This window comes from Mustela lutreola, chromosome 17 (genome assembly GCF_030435805.1).
Source record: "Mustela lutreola isolate mMusLut2 chromosome 17, mMusLut2.pri, whole genome shotgun sequence".
In the NCBI taxonomy this organism is placed as follows: Eukaryota; Metazoa; Chordata; class Mammalia; order Carnivora; family Mustelidae; genus Mustela; species Mustela lutreola.
Window position 1 is genome coordinate 2,336,215 of NC_081306.1, and position 17,383 is coordinate 2,353,597.

Below are 17,383 nucleotides of genomic sequence, written 5' to 3' on the forward strand. Positions count from 1 at the left end.
ACGGCAGGGCATCGGGGATGTACCAAGCGCTCATAAAAGTCGCGTGGGAGTCTGGTTGGTCCTCAGGTCTCAAATCCCGTTAGGGCTGGGGGTGCCTGGGTGGCTCAGCCGGCTGAGCGGCCGACTCTCAGTCTCGGCTCAGGTCATGGTCTTGGGGTCGTTGGATCAAGCCCCGTGTTGGGCTCCGTGCTTAGCTCAGAGTTGGCTTGGGGTTCTCTCCCTCTGCCCCTCTCTAAAATGAATAAAAAAATCCTTAAAAAAAAAAAAAAGCCCACTTTTAGGGCTGGGTGGGCAAGAGAGTATGGCCTTTGGCGGTGGACGGAGCTCCGGACGGGAGCTGTGAGCCCGGCACAGCCGTCCGCAAGGGGGACCGGGCAGCTCCCCACCCACGAACCGTCTTTCCTGGGGCAAAACCAAATGCTGTTGGGGAACTTGCTGAGAGAGCCCTCAGGAAGCGGACCTATTGTGTCGATTGCTGAACTATCCGTGGGACCCATAGTAGGTCCCCCTTGGTCTATGGTCGCCAGCAGTCCTGCTTCACCCCGGCCCCCCAGCGGCTACCACTTACCAGGTGAGGGTGAGCACACCGGCGGGGAGGGTCCTGGTCTCCAGGGTGCAGGTCACTGTCTGTAAGTAATCCGTGTAGCAGACGAGGTCTAGGCAGCCCCAGGCTGGAAGATTAGGGGGGAGAGAGGCTGCGATGGAGCAGGGGTGGTGGGCGGCTGGCCGGAGTCTGCACGATGCCTCACCCCTTCACCTCTTCAAGGGCTGGAGGACGAGTGGACGCATGGGTCCCCAGGGCCGGGATGAACACGGCAACCCACGAGGCCACTAGGATGTGGGTTTGGGGAACGGGGTCCCTGCCACCTGACTCCCGGGGTTCAGGGCTGGCTATGCAGACAGATCGCTCCGAATGTCAAACGTGGCGAACTAAGCCGGTCCCCATCTCTCACCCCCCTCCCTCCCCTCCACCCCATTTTGCCCAAATGTGCTTATTAGCCTCCTGCCCAAACCACCACCATCCCAGCCAAGTGACCCGGGCACTGCGCACCCAGGGGGTCCCCCCGGGAGACTCTGTGCCCCCCCACCCCGAACGTTAATCGCTCCCCTTGGTTCTAAAAATACAGATGCAACCATTCTCTAAATTTGCAACAAAATAAATGTAACAACCTGGAACTTGGTTTTGTCCTGTAAGATCGAGTACCAACGCGATTTCTCCCCCCGCTCCCCCTCCAACTCTTTACCAGAAATGCGTTCCCCTTTTTACGTGGGTTCATTCTTAGTGGCTTTGTTCTATTTTTCCTTGACTGATGAAGAACCGAGGGGTGGTGGGATGTTTCCTGCCTGGCCCTCACTTTAGGTCAGAAGCCGGATGCAGAGCCAAGAAGACCGTTGCTGGAAGCATCCTTAGCCGGCTGTCCCTGCCACTTTATAGACAAGGACCCAGAGGCTCTGAGATGGGACCACGCCTCCTGCCCGTCTGGGTCTGGGCGGCTGAGACTTGCACCCGGGAAAGAGAAAGCTCATCTGTGCTACACTTTGCGAGCACAGCAGACATCACTAATCGATCACGGCACTCTCTCTCTAGGGCGACCCTCAGGATCCTCCTTAACACAGGTCTCCCTGCCACCACCACCAAGGGATCGGAGTTGTGGCTCCTCCTGTGCTGGGAGGAGCTTTCCCTAGGCGGGAGCACAGGGCCTGTTGGTGGGCACAGGAGGCCCGTGCAGACACTTGATGGAGAAAAGAGGCCTGATTTTGGTGGGGCCTAAACCCGGGGCTGTGGGGCCATATGTGGGTAGGTATTCCCCTAGTTTATACCCTGGTTGTTCAAGCTCAGGGTTTTAGAACTTGAGGGAGGAGCTGCCGTACCTAGGTCAAGGGCTTGACAAGGTTGGCCCCAATCTTGAAATGGGACATTGGAGAGGGGATAGCAGCCCCCGAAACCTGGGGACACTAGCACCTTGGAGGGCATGGTGGACATGTAAGTGACCTCCCGCCGGTGTGGAGCACGTGGCTGGCACCGGGCACTCACTCAGTGAAAGCATCAGAGCAAGGCAGCTCAGTCCCCAGGAAGGAGACGAATCTGGGGTTCCAGTTCCACCACTGCCTAGCTGTGTGGCCGTGGGCTTGTCCCTTAACCTCCCTGAGCCTTGGTGTCCTCAAGGGCGACCTGGGCGTCACTGCTGCACAGACCACACAGGGTCATTGGGGGAGCAGACTGAGGTGAAGCCTAGCACCCAGGACACAGCAGAAGTTTGTGCCCACGAGGCATGGCACCGTGGAGGGTGACCCAGGACAGAGTGCTGGTCACTCAGAAGGGGAAAATAAAAGAGCCAGACATCTGTTTCCTGGAGATGCTATTTGAGACTCTGGGTCTTTCGGTAAAAACCAGAGAGATGCAGATTCAGCAGATCCGCAGCTGAGGGACCCCTGTCTCTAGTCCAACCCCCATTTGAGCTTAGAGGCTCCGTCCTGCCTCCTCTGGGAAAGCCTCCTGGATTTCTTTTTTTCTTTTTTTTTTTTAAAGATTTTTATTTATTTATTTGACATATGGAGATCACAAGTAGGCAGACAGGCAGGCAGAGAGAGAGAGAGAGGGGGAAGCAGGCTCCCCGCTGAGCAGAGAGCCTGATGCGGGGCTCGATCCCAGGACCCCGGGATCATGGCCTGAGCCGAAGGCAGAGGCTTTAACCCACTGAGCCACCCAGGCGCCCCAAGCCTCCTGGATTTCTGAGCCCACATCTAACTCCTGGCCTTTCCCAGCTCTGGTCTCTAACTTCTCTCTCTCTGACTCCAACACCTTCTGGTTCCCTGGGGGCACCTTTCAAGGTTTGGCTACTTCTGTCTCCACGTCCGTCTCCTCTCCCTGCCGGGGACCACCAGAGCCTGCTGATTCTGTGATTGTCCACAAACATCTGCTAGGAGAGTCATTGCAGGAAGAGAAATTGAGGTCAGACCAAAGGCAGGACTTCCTCCCTCTGAGGGTGGAGGGCCAGCCAAGGCAGAGAGCTATGGAAATGGAGACTCAAGTGTCTCGTGCCTGCAATGAGATACGAAGACAGCCTGGACCAGACGGCCTGGTCCACGTGGGAGTCACACGAGCCACGGGGCACTCTGGTGGGACGGGTTCTAACTGACGGAGAGCTGGCTAGTCCACCCCAAGTGAACAGAGGCCACATACCCCAGCCTGTAGCTTGTAGCCATGTCCTGGAGGCAACACAGGCCAGCCTGGCCATCCCCACCCGCACACCCTGGGGCAGCTACTCACCACCCTGGAGCAGGAGCAGGAGCAGGAGCAGAGCGGCCGCCGAGCCACAAGGCATGCTGGCTCTCGGGATCCTGGAAGAGACCGACAGTGAGCAGGCAGACCCAGGCCTGGGGACTAAGGGATCCCGAACAGCCTCCCTCTGGTCCTCCCCCTCCCTTGGAAGTCTTGCCTCAGAAAAACAAGAGTTGGAGGAGCCCGTGGATGTTCCCAAAGATTCCTGCCCCTTGGAAGCGGATGACTCACCCCTGGGAACCCCATTTCTCCCACCTTCTTCCTGTCCCCTAACACAGTCCCAAATGAGAGCTGAATTTCAAGAGGGAGGAGCTAGCTGTTCTCCTGCCCCTGGAAGCCTATGGATGGAGCTTTGCGCACGAGATGAAACGAGAGCGTTTACCCATCTGATAAAGAGAGGCAGGGAGGCAGGAGGGGAAGTTGGTTAGAAAGTGGTATTTGACAAGCAGAGACCCGTGTCCTTCTTTCCACAAGACACACGGGCTGACGTTAGCCCCGCTTCTTACTGAATAACAGATCCAAGATTGGCCCACAAAGAAGACCCCTACTGGATGCCCAGGATGAGCTTAGCCCAATAACCAGGCTCCTTGCTCCGTCACAGAGCCCAGGTTCGCGAGCACACGGGAAAGTATCTGGGGAACCCAGGCCGGTCCCTGTGGAGGTGAGCATGACTCCCTGATCTGGATGAGAGGCAGGAGAGCCCTCGTTGGAGAATGTCAGGGGTCTACCCAGGAGGAGCAGACGCTGGTGTCTTGGGCAAAGGAGTGATGCCCCCTACCCCCCGCCAGGCTGGCAACACCCACTGCACCACAGTTCTGTGCCTGCTTGGGGAGGCACCAGCCAGAGGCCAGGGGGCGGGACATCCCCCTGGCCAGGCCCAGAACCCCCACCCAGACTGGCCCCCGGTTGCAGGATCATAATCGGAACTGGAGCCAAGAGGGACGCCCCATGCAGGAATCAAGTTGCAGGCATGGCTTCTTCCAGACATCATCCCTGAGCCCACAAGGGGAAGACCCCCACCCCAGGTTTCCCCAGAACCTACGCTGGCCCCACTGAGCCCTCCCTCTGAGCTCCCTAGTAAGTCACCCAGCGAAGAGTGGCAAAGCACACCGAGAGATCATCAGCTGTGTTGCTCTGGGCCAGTCACGTCCCCTCTCTGAGCCCTGCAGAGACGCTAAAGCGGCTTCCCAGATTCTTGTGAGAATTCGAGGACGCATTTTGCAGAAAACCCTGGGCATGGCCCTTGACACCTAAACACTCAAAAAAAGGCTATGACTGACAGACAATTGAAAGCATCAGAAGTAGAGGAGCCCCAGAATGATCTAGCCGAGAGGTCCCTAAATTTCTCACTTTCATAACTTTGGCCATATTTATAGAGTGTGTGTGCAATCATTTGTTTAACATTTTCTATAAATGAGCTCGTTTTAAAAAATCCAACTCCAGCGTCATCCTAAGGAATAATATTTGTAGTTGCATATTTTTCCCCAGTACACCTTGGAACGAATAACATCGCCATTAAAATACAATAATGTTGGAGCAACAGCTTTTTAAATCTGCCCTAGGAACACTGATCTTCCTGGCCAAGCCCTGCAGGAGTCCTGTTACCACCCTTCGAGGATTCATCTCCCATCATGGGAGGTGGGGTTCATATCTGCCCACACTCTGATGGGCAGGTCCACACTCTGATCCCCACCCCAGCACCAGGCCTGGCATAGCTCTGTCTGTGTCACTCCCCAGAGGCTCTATCTGGACCATAAGATAACGCACCAACTCCCTTGCCCAGATTCAAGGCTCTCCATCCGTCCAAATTCCTCAGCTCAGCACACATGATACACAGGTGCCTGGGGATAGAGGGGATGCGCCTGCTGCTTCTGTCTGCCTGACATCTCTTCCTCTCTTGGGAAGAGCTTCTCAGACTGGCGCTGTCCCTGTGTGGTCTGCATGGAGAAAACTGGAACCCCTGATTTTCAGATGAGCACCTGACCCAGACCTGGCCAAGACAGCTCCCCACCTGCCTGGCCACATTGAATAGATCAGGGATGGACACCAACCCAAGCAAGGTGAATGAGAGCAGTCTGGGCATTTTCCTAGAACTCCAGTAAAGGGGTATTTTTTTGGCTGCCTGCTAGAAGCTGGTGGCCATCTTTGTCACTTCTTAGGGACAGCCTGCCTGAACTTTTCTCAAAAGCTGAAAAATACAGACCCAGAGTCCCCATGGCATTATTTGAGGACCTGGATCCAGCCGTACCTGATGTCCGCACTTGGACTTTTCGTTCACCTAAGCCCTCGCATTCCCCCCAAAAAACACCACCCACCCTATTTTGGTCACCCATGTGAATTATGTTTCTGTTGCTTGCCACCAAAGTTACCAGATACAGTGGAATACAACAAGAGGCCCAGAATTGGAAGTCAGAGTAGCTTGGAGCAAAAAATAGCAAATTTGTTTTTCTAGAATGTCTTCTCTCTGACTTTGGTTATCATCTCTAAAACGGGGACAACCATGCCCACGGCACCTGGCGGTTGAGAAGGGTCAGTGGAAAGCAGAAGCGACTGTGCTCTGTGAACCGGAAAGCGCCATACAAGGATGCGGGGTTCTAGTTGTTACTGGTCAGCTGTTCTGAATTACTCAGCCTCCCCCAGCACCTGAGGCCCTGACATGCCTTTGCATGAGGCAAATTCCTGTGCTGAGTCTTCTCCTTGAATACCCCCCCCCCCAATCCCTCTAAACCCAGACTTCATGGCTCCTTGGCTCTATCCATCCATCCATGAAGCCACTTTGGAATGTTCCAGAACTCTGGCCACTTACTGCCTTCAAGGTTTTCCCTGATGCTCTCATCTCCGTGCTATTTATCTTTACCTTGCCTTCCCTGTTCACTCCAATAAACATGTCTCAAAAGAAAATATATCCCTACAATCAACGGGAAACTAGTATGAAATGGAGAGATTGTATATACTTCAGTGGTTAAAAGGCAGACTCCAGGCCAGTCTGCTTCAGCTCAAATCCCAGCGCTGCCATTTACAGGCTGTGTGGCGTCAGTGAAGTTTACTTAACCTTTCTGGGCCTCAGAGTCCTCATCTGTAAAATGGACATACTAGTAACAGTGCCCACATGGGGGGCGGCGGCCTTGGGAGACGTAAATTAGCCAGTATTTGTAAAGCATGGGGAACAATGCCCAACGTGATTATAGATACTGTGTTTCTTAAATGAAATGGTCGATTAACCGTAAAACTAGGGGGTGCCTGGGTAGCTCAGTGGGTGAAGCCTCTGCCTTCTGCCCGGGTCATGATCCCAGGGTCCTGGGATTGAGCCCCACATCCGGCTCTCTGCTCAGCGGGGAGCCTGCTTCCCTTCCTCTCTCTGCCTGCCTCTCTGCCTACTTGTGATCTCTCTCCCTCCATCAAATAAATAAATAAAATCTTTAAAAAAAAAAAAACAAAAACCCGTAAAACTAGGAGGCAAACAAAAGGCCATATTCAAGTCTGAGTGAGATAAAAACCGAGAAGTTGGGAAATCCAGTTTGCGTCCATTTAAAAGGGGGATTTAAGGGTTGTTTAGCACCAAACCGAGCTTCTCGCTGGCATCAGAGGACTGGAAGAAGATTGAAAAGGGTCTGACTCTTTGGGGTGCAGAGATATTGAACACTGTCTAAAACAAGCCGCTCGATTCTGGAAAGAGCAGCCCTGAATGGTCAAGTCACCGAGCCAGAAATCACATCCCCTCCCTTTCCCAGCCCCGCATCTGACCCCCTGCTACGGGGTCCCCTGTGGCAGCCCCTAGCTCTGAGGTCTCCTCCAGAGGAGTCAAGAGCCCCCGGCTTAGAATCTGCCGGGTCCCAGCTGTGTGTCCTCGGGCAAGTTCCTAACCCCTCTGGTTCTCTGTGGTCTCCTCTATACCATGGGACTCATGACTCTGCTGAGGATTTGCTGGAAGCACCAAATACATCATTGCTTGCGAAGCAGTCCAGCACGGTCGTGCATGGGAACGGAGCTGGGGGAGAGGTGTTTCTCTGCCAGGCTCCAGGGCTGAGGAGCGATTTCACAGGTCGAGGTAGTTCAGATGAAAAGCCGCATTTCAGGAGATTCAAGGGAAGTGAAGGAGCTTGGGGGGTAGGAAGTCAGATTGAAGTAGGAGCTGGAGGAGAACACCAAGTGTTTAATTCACAGCTGCCAAAGAAATGCAAATTAAAACCACAATGACTTGCCGTTTTAATTCTACGCGATGGGCAAAAACTAAAAGTCTGACAACATCGCGTGTAGCGGAGGGCATGGTGTAATGGGCGCTCTCGGTGGTGGGAATGAAATGAGTGGGCTGGGAAATAGTGTGGCACGGTGTGGTAAGTGTGAGCAGGTTCCTTCACTGAGACCCAGCCGTTTCACTCCCGTGTAAACCACTGATGAAACCCTGGCATGTGGGGTTTCATGCGAGAAGCACACACAGAGATGTTTGGAGCCGTGTTGATCTTACAGTGAGAAGTGGAAACAACCTAAGTATCCATCCACAGGAGAATGGAAAGGCCGACTTGGGGGGTCATGACTCAATGTGAGAACGAATCACGGTTTCACACAGCCAAGCAAATGACTCTCGCGACAAAATGCGTCGTGAAAATAAGATAAAACAACACACGTGTAGTAATACCACCTATGGCCCACTGAACACTGGGTGAAACAGCTCTCTATATTGTTTAGATGAACCTATGTGTGTCCTGGAAGAATACAGAAATTGAAGGGGACGATAGGGAAAAAAAAAAAATCAAAATTCTGAATAGCGTAGAAGAGGAGGGGAGTGGGATGGGGGCACGGGCAGGGGTCTCCACACTTGGGGGAAACTGACCGAAGTTACCCTGGGCGCTGATTCTATTACTCGATATACCTTTTTGTATGCCCAAACCATTTCATGAAATTTTAAATGTCAGTTCATCTTATGTTTCCAAAATTAAAACTGAAGGGGGACTTCCATTTCTGGATATGCGGGAGTAGCTGATTCAGACTGTCCGAGTAGCTGAGAACAGCTACAAAGCAGGAAAAAAAAAAATTAGAGGACACAAGAGAGCAACGAAGTTAGATGGGGCTTGGGAGGCCAGGGTTCTGGAGAGAAAAAAGTGCTGTGAAATTCTGCATGCAATTTCCCCTCCAATCATGTGCCAAGTCACTGCAAAGGCATCCCATCCGAAGAAACCCAGCCAAAAGAATCTGGCAACAAGTTTAAAAATTAAGAAAGAGATTTTGTAGTTTCATGAGTTCAAGCGCTGGCAAGGAAGATGGGCCCTGGTAAATAGTCACTTATTCAGGAAAGGTTATACCTTTGGAACAAGGAAAACTCAGAACCAGTTTAGCTGTAACTATAACAAGATGATCTGTCTACATGCTATATGTCTGCTAGAAAAAAAAAAATCAGAACCTCTCTGGAAAAAGTCAGCTTCACCCAAAGCCTCTGTATTTTTCATGCACAACGTCCAGCATTCCATCAAATGGACAAGCCAAACCTGGAAACAGTACCGGATGACCAAAATCCAAGAGGAAAACAGACACACAGGTGATTCAGAAAGTGGTGGCATCTAACACGATTTAAAAATACTCAAATGATGGAATACTATGCAGCCATCAAAAGAAATGAAATCTTGCCATTTGCGACAACATGGATGGAACTAGAGCGTATCATGCTTAGCGAAATAAGTCAAGCAGAGAAAGACAACTATCATATGATCTCCCTGATATGAGGAAGTGGGGATGCAACATGGGGGCTTAAGTGGGTAGGAGAAGAATCAATGAAACAAGATGGGATTGGGAGGGAGACAAACCATAAGTGACTCTTAATCTCACAAAACAAACTGAGGGTTGCTGGGGGGAGGGGGTTTGGGTGAAGGGGGGTGGGGTTATGGACATTGGGGAGGGTATGTGCTTTGGTGAGTGCTGTGAAGTGTGTAAACCTGGCGATTCACAAACCTGTACCCCTGGGGATAAAAATATATGTTTATAAAAAATAAAAAATTAAAAAAAAAAAACTCAAATGAATGTGGTGAAGAATTCTACCAGAAATAGGGAATTTATTTTTAAAAGTAGAAACCGTAGTGGTAACAAATTCAATAATTGAAATTTATAAGAAATGAATGGATTTAGCAAGAGATAGTAACATGAGAAGACAGGAATGTTGAGCTGGAATAGAAAGTACTCAGCTTGAAGCATGAAAAGGAAAAAGTATTTAAAAATACAGAAAAGAGCAAAAGAGATATATATTGTGGAGACGTCCAACATATTTGTATTTGGAGCATAAGAAGAGGAGAGAGAACAACTCAGAAGTGATAATAGAAATACTGGTTAAGAATTTTTTCAAAACTAGGCAAGGACATTAATCTACAGATTCAAGAGATCCTACAAACTTTGAGAAGGACAATTACAGCAAAAGCAACAACAACAAACAACGACACACCGACACACATCATAGAAGAACTATTTTAAAAATTAAAGAAAAATACATACTTAAAAGCCAACTTAGAGGGGTGCCTGGGTGGCTCAGTGGGTTAAGCTGCTGCCTTCGGCTCAGGTCATGATCTCAGGGTCCTGGGATCGAGTCCTGCATCGAGCTCTCTGCTCAGCAAGGAGCCTGCTTCCCTCTCTCTCTCTCTCTGCCTGCCTCTCTGACTACTTGTGATTTCTCTCTGTCAAATAAATAAATAAAATCTTTAAAAAAAAAAAAAGCCAACTTAGAATTTTATATCCAGAAAAAAAATTCCCTCAAAAAAAATAAGACAAGCTCAATATAAAATAAACAGATCTCTTAAATTTCCACAGTTAACATTATATTTAATGGTGAAAAACAGAAATCTTTTCCTCTAAGATCATAGACAAGGCTGTCCACGCTCATGATTTCTAGTAAACATGGTACTAGAGGTTCTAGCCAAGACAATTCAGCAAGAAAAAGAAATCCAAGTCATCCTGATTGGAAAGGAAGAAGTAAAGCATTTCTGTTTGCAGATGATATGATCTTGTATATACATTCTAAAGAATCCACACCAAAAGGCCAAAATGAAACAAAACAAACAAAAAGTAGGCCTATTATTAGGCCTAATAAGTAATTTTAGCAAGGTCGCAGGACACGAGATCAACATGCAAAGTCAATTGTATCTTTGTACAACAGGAATGAACAATCTAAGAAAGTAATTCAGGACGCCTGGGTGGCTCAGTCATTTAAGTGTCTGCCTTCAGCTCAGGTCATGATCCCACAGTCCTGGGATCAAGTCCCAAATTGAGATCAAGTCCCAAATTGGGCTCCCTGCTCAGCGGGGAGCCTGCTTCTCCCTCTGACTGCCACTCCCCTTGCTTGTGTGCTCCCTCTCTCTGACAAATACATAAATCAAATCTTTTTAAAATTTAATTTTATCTTTCAGTGTTCCAAGATTCATTGTTTATACACCACACCCAGGGCTCCATGCAATACATGCCCTCCTTAATAAAATCTTTTTAAAAAATCTTTTTTAAAAAAAAGAATTCCATTTACAAGAATATCCAAAATAATGAAACAGATATCTAACAAAGGGTAAGACGTGTATATTGAAAACTACTAAGCATTTTTGAAAGAATGACAGAGGGCTCAAATAAATGGAAGCCTACCCCATGTTCATGGATTGGAAGATACAGTATTGTTAAGATGTCTTCCCCAATGATCTACAGATTCAAAGTGATCCCTATCAAAAGCCCAGCTGGCTCCTTTGCAGAAGTTAAAAAGCTGATCCTAAAGCTCATATGGAAATGCAAAGGGCCAGAATAGACAAAATCATCTTGAAAAAGAAGAACAACGTTGAAGGACTCAGACTTCTCCATTTCAAAGTCTACTACAAAGCTACAGTAATCAACCCAGTGAGATACTACCCTATATAGAGATCGATGGAATCAAATTCAAAGTCAAAATTCACACATTTACGTTAAGCTGATATTCGACAAGGATGCCAAGATAATTCGATGGACGGGAAATCATCTTTAAAATGAAGTGTCTGGAGACAATTGGATATCTGCATCCAATAGCATGGAGCTGGACTCCTATCTCGCACATATACAAAAGTTAACTCAAAATGGATTAAAGACCTAGCCGTAAGAGGTAGAAATATTAAACTTTAAGCATAAAATACAGCTCTAACTCTCTGTGACCTTGTATCACATAGTCGTTTCTTAGAAATGACACCAAAAACACAAGAACCAAACGAAAAAAATCAATACTATTTCAAAATTTAAAAATTTGTGCATCAAACAACATGACCAAGAAAGGAAAAAGGCAATACATAGAATGAGAAGACATTGTTTTTGAAGATTTTATTTATTTATTTGATAGAGATCACAAGTAGGCAGAGAGGCAGGCAGAGAGAGGTGGGGGTGGGGAGAAGCAGGCTCCTGCTGAGCAGAGAGCCTGATGCGGGGCTCAAATCCCAGGACCCTGGATCATGACCTGAGCCAAAAGCAGAGGCTTAACCCACTGAGCCACCTGGGCACACCGAGAAGAAATATGTTTAATTATATATTTGTAAGAGGTCTCGTATCAGAATATATAAGGAACTCTTATAACTCAAGATTTAAAGACAAGCTAATTTTTTTAAAGTTTTTATTTTTTTTATTTTTTTTATTTTTAGAGGGAGATCACAAGTAGGCAGAGAGGCAGGCAGAGAGAGACAGAGAGAGGGAAGCAGTCTCCCTGCTGAGCAGAGACCCCGATATGGGACTCGATCCCAGGACCCTGAGATCATGACCTGAGCCGAAGGCAGCGGCTTAACCCACTGAGCCACCCAGGCGCCCCCTTTTTAAAGATTTTATTTATTTATTTGACAGACAGAGATCACAAGTAAGCAGAGGTGCAGGCAGAGAGATAGAGAGAGGCAGGGGGAAGCAGGCTCCCTGCTGAGCAGAGACCCCGATATGAGACTCGATCCCAGGACCCAGGGATCATGACCTGAGCCAAAGGCAGAGGCTTAACCCACTGAGCCACCCAGGTGCCCCTAGACGAGCTGATTTTTAAATGTGTAAAATATTTGAATAGAAATATCTTCAGAAAGATATACCAGTGACCAATAAACACACGAGTAGGTGCTAATGATCATTAGTGATTAGGGAAATGCAGATAAAAATCACTTCTAACCCACTAGATGGCTATTTTAAAAATAGAAAAATAAAAAGTGGTGAAGATGTAGGGTTCTAGAATCCTTATACATTGCTGATGGGAATGCAAAATGGTACATTTGCTATGGAAAACAATTTTGTAGTTAATCACAAAGTTAATATAGTGTTAGCCCATGACCAAGCAATTTGACTTCTAGGCATATAGTGAAAATATATGTCCATTAAAAAAAACAACAAACCTCTGTCCATGAATATTCATAGTGACATTATTCATAATATCTCCATACTGGAAGCAATCCCAGTGTCCATCAATTGAATGGACAAAACATAGAATATCCATAGAACAGAATATTATCCAGTCATACAGATGAGTGGATCATACTGATCGATGCTTCAACACAGGTGCATCTTGAAAATTTATGCTAAGGTTAAGAAGCTAGACACCTGGGGCACCTGGGTGGCTCAGTGGGTTAAACCCTCTGTCTTCGGCTCAGGTCATGATCTCAGGGTCCTGGGATCGAGCCCTGCATTGGGCTCTCTGCTCTGCGGGGAGCCTGCTTCCTCCTCTCTCTCTGCCTGCCTCTCTGCCTACTTGTGATCTCTGTCTGTCAAATAAATAATCTTAAAAAAAAAAAAAAAAGAAGCTAGACACAAAATCTACATATTGCATGATTCCATATATATGAAATTTCTAGAACAGGTGGATGCATAGAGACAGAAAGTAGATGGGTAGTTATCAGGAGCTGGAGTATGAAAGGAAGGGGAATGGTGGGTTGGGCCTTTTTTTTTTTTTTTTGGAGTGCTGAAAATGTTCTGTAGTTAACAAGGGTGATGGTCGCACAATGTTGTGAACATGCCAAAAACCACGTTAACGGTATGCTTTCGAAAAGTGGATTGCATGGTAGGTGAATTAATAACACTTTTTAAAATAAAGGCAAAATAAAGATATGTTCCAGACCAAAAAAAGAAGCAGAGAGAATTTTTCACTAGTAGACTACATCAAAAGATACATTGAAGTGAGTTTTTGGGGCAAAAGAAAAATAACACCAGTTGGGAAGCCAAGGTACTAAAAGAAGGAATAAAAGCTGTAGAGAATATTAAAAATATAAATGAATAATAATTGCTTAAAATAATAATAATGACAATGTCTTATGAAGTTTAAACTGTATGCAAAATTAAAATACCATGATACCCCCAAAGGTAAGATGGTGTTGGGAAACCTGGAAATCCACATGACAAAGAATGAGCACAGACCCTTACATCACACACACAAATTAGCTTAAAATGGATTAAAGATCTCAATGTAAGACTTGAAACCATGAAACTTCTAGAAGAAAACATAAGGGAACTATTCAGAACATTGGGCTTGGCAATTCTTTCTTGGAAATGACGCCAAAAGCACAGACCATAAAGCAAGCACAGGCACACAGGGCTGCATTAAATCCCTCCGTGCAGCACAGGAAGCAGTCAATAGGGTGAAAAGACAACCTACAGGATGGTCAAAAATCTTCGAAAACGAAATATTGGATATCCAATATATCCAATATTCAGATGATATGAAGAACTCCTACAATCCAGTAACAAAACAAAACAAATAGCTTGATGGACACGTGGGTAAAGGAGAGCCCAGATGTCCCTCGACAGATGAGTGCATAAAGAAAATGTGGTAGGGGGACCTGGGGGGCTCAGCGGGTTAAAGCCTCTGCCTTCGGCTCAGGTCACGATCCCTGGGTCCTGGGATCGAGCCCCGCATCGGGCTCTCTGCTCAGCAGGGAGCCTGCTTCCCTCTCTCTCTCTGCCTGCCTCTCTGCCTACTTGTGATCTCTGTCTGTCAAATAAATAAATAAAATCTTTAAAAAAAAAGAAAATCTGGTGTATATATATATATATATGTATATATATACACACACAATGGACTATTACTCAGCCTTCAGAAAGAAGGAGATCTTTTTTTTTTAATTAATTTTTTTTTTTTTGACAGAGAGATCACAAGTAAGCAGAGAAGCAGGGGGAAGCAGGCTCCCTGCTGAGCAGAGAGCCCCATGCAGGCTCGATCCCAAGACCCTGAGATCATGACCTGAGCCAAAGGCAGAGGCTTAACCCACTGAGCCACCCAGGTGCCCCCAGAAAGAAGGAGATCTTACCATTTGCAAAGACGTGGATGAACTAGAGAGTATTATGCTGAGCAAAAAAAAAAAAAAATCAATCAGAGAAAAACAATTCTCATATGATCTCACTCATATGTGGAATTTAAGAAACAAAACAGATGAACGTAGGAGAAGGGAGGGAAAAACAAAAGATGAAGTCAGAGAGGGAGACAAACCAGAAGAGGCTGTTAACTATAGGAAACAGACTGCGGGTTACAGGAGGGGAGGTGGGTGGGGGGAGATGGGGGAACTGGCTGACGGGCTTCAGGAGGCCCCTGGATGGAATGAGCCGTGGGTGTTATAGGCGGCTGATGAATCACTCAACTTTGCCCCTGTAACACGGCAGGTTAATTAATGGCTCAAATTTACATTAAAAATAAATAAATAAAAAGAAAAATAGAAAACGGTCTTGAAGAGATAGTTCTCCAAAGAAGATTGAGAAGATGGCCAACAGGTGTATGAGAAGATACGCGACATCACTAACCATCAGGGAAATGGAAATCAAAACCACAATGAGTTGTTACTTCCCACGTATGAGGATGGATGTAGTATTGGTGAGAGTGTGGAAAACCTGGATCCCTTGTGCATTGTTTGTGGAATCACTGAGTGGTGCAGACACGATGGGAGACAGTATGGAGGTTCCTCAAAATATTAAAAGGGAGGGGTGCCTGGGTGGCTCAGTGGGTTAAAGCCTCTGCCTTTGGCTCCGGCCATGATCCCAGGGTTCTGGGATCGAGTCCCGCATCGGGCTCTCTGCTGAGCGGGGAGCCTGCTTCCTCCTCTCTCTCTCTCTGCCTGCTTCTCTGTCTACTTGTGATCTTTGTCTGTCAAATAAATAAATAAAATCTTAAAAAAAATTAAAAGGGAAACACCATGGGGCTGGGTAACATTTCTGGGTGGATATCCAAAAGACCTGGAACCAGGATCTCAGAGATATTTGCCCCTCGATGTTCATTGCAGCGTCGGTCGCAACAGTCGAGATGCGTGAGCAACCGAAATTCACCGACCGACGAATAAATAGAGGCAGCGCGTCCATATATACAGCGTAAGATTATTTCGCCTTAAAAAGAAAGAACGCTACAACATGAATGAACTTTGAGGGCTTTCTGCTACGTGAAATAAGCCAATCACTAAAAGAAAATATTGTACGATTCCACTTACATGACATATCTGAAGTCACCACACTCACAGAAACAGAAAGCAGAATGGTGGTTTTCAGAGGACGGAGGGCGGGGGTAATGAGGAGTTGTTCAATGGGCATGAAATTTCTGTTGTGAAGAAGTTTCAGAGATCGGCTGTACAATACGGTGCATACACTTGGCAATACTGTACGATTCTGTATTGTCCCTGCAAAACTTGTTAAGGGGAGAAAAAAATATTTACTAGCTAATGAAGTCCCCAGCTGGGTTGCTCTGCCTTGCACTCATGAGGTTAGCAGATGAAGGGGTCTACAAACATTGTCAAAGCAAAGGCAGGAAGTCTCCCACTGGTGGTCAGTTGAACTGAACTGGATTTGGCAGCTATTTTCGTCCTGTATCTGGAACTCCGGCTTGAAAAAATGTGCTAGGGGCGCCTGGCTGGCTCAGTGGGTTAAAGCCTCTGCCTTTGGCTCAGGTCATGATCTCCGGGGCCTGGGATCAAGCCCCACATGGGGCTCTCTGCTCAGCAGGGAGCCTGCTTCCCTCTCTCTCTCTGCCTGCTTCTCTGCCAACTTGTGATCTCTCTGTGAAAGAAAGAAAGAAAGAAAGAAAGAAAGAAAGAAAGAAAGAAAGAAAGAGCTAACAAAGTTAATAAAGTGTGAAGAAAATCTATTGTATTTCCAGATACCAAGAACAAACAAGAAAACTTAAAAATAATACAATTTGCATTAGCATAAAAAAATCAAATGCTCTAATGAGCTCTAGTGAGAGATGCAGGGGACCTCTGCACAGACCTACAAGATGGGTTAGAGACAGGTAAATAGAGGGACATACATGCTCATGAATTAGAAAATTTCATATTTTAAAGATGTCGGTTCTCCCCAAATAGAGCTGAAGTTTCAAAGAAATCTCAAGTTTCAAGAAAATCCCCAGCAAAATTTCCTTTGGTGGAAACTGACAAGCCAGTGTGAAAATGTACAGTAAAAAGCAAAGGACTGAGATAAATTCAGACAAATAAAATGGCACCGTTGCCAGGAAAATAAACATTGTTGCAATGGAAAAGAACTGAGGTTGGAAAGAGACTCATTTATCCTCACTTGATTTTCAACAAAGGCACTACTGCGAAGTCCTGGGGGAAAGCATGATTTAAAAAAATTTAAAAAAGATGGTAAGATTAATTGGATCTTCATATGGGAAAAAATAAATCTTGACCCTCTACTTCACATCACACATAAAAACCAACCAGATATTTTGTGGACTTTATGTCAGAGGTAAAACAATAAAGCTCCTAGAAGTAAACAGAGGATAATACTTTCATGACCTTAGGGCAGACAACACTTTTTAAACAGCACATAGAAAGCTTGAGCTGTAAAGAAAAAGTCTGATAGATTGAACCTCATTAAAATTAAGAATTTTTGTCCACCGAAAGATTTCATTAAGAGGATAGAAAAGAAACTGAAGTGGGAAGAGATTATATCTGTTTCTATAAATCTGTGTCTGTATGTTTCTTTTATATAACTATATGCAATCCCTATATTTTATATAGTTATTTATAATATACATTATATATATAATTATAAAATATGTTATACATATATTTTATATATATCTGTAATATACATAAAATTTATATCTATATCTATATCTGTATCCAGCATATATAAAGAGCTGCTACAAAACAACAATAAACAACACAAAACTCAATTTTGAAA

The 17,383-nt window shown here is 46.3% G+C and overlaps 1 protein-coding gene across 4 annotated transcripts in view; it reads right to left on the minus strand.

The window, feature by feature from the left end:
• Positions 1-17,383, minus strand: part of IL21R (interleukin 21 receptor) — a 33,839-nt gene that overhangs the window by 10,130 nt on the left and 6,326 nt on the right. For 2 of the 4 annotated variants that reach the window (XM_059154876.1, XM_059154877.1), the window contains exons 2-3: positions 3,272-3,342; positions 569-671 (exon numbers count right to left, since the gene is read on the minus strand). In XM_059154876.1, coding sequence (XP_059010859.1) covers positions 569-671; positions 3,272-3,326 — 158 coding nt within the window. In that variant the 5' untranslated portion in view covers positions 3,327-3,342. Of the gene's footprint in view, positions 1-568; positions 672-3,271; positions 3,343-15,693; positions 15,830-17,383 lie in introns of those variants that run through there. The other 2 variants (XM_059154875.1, XM_059154874.1) reach the window with 2 other exon arrangements.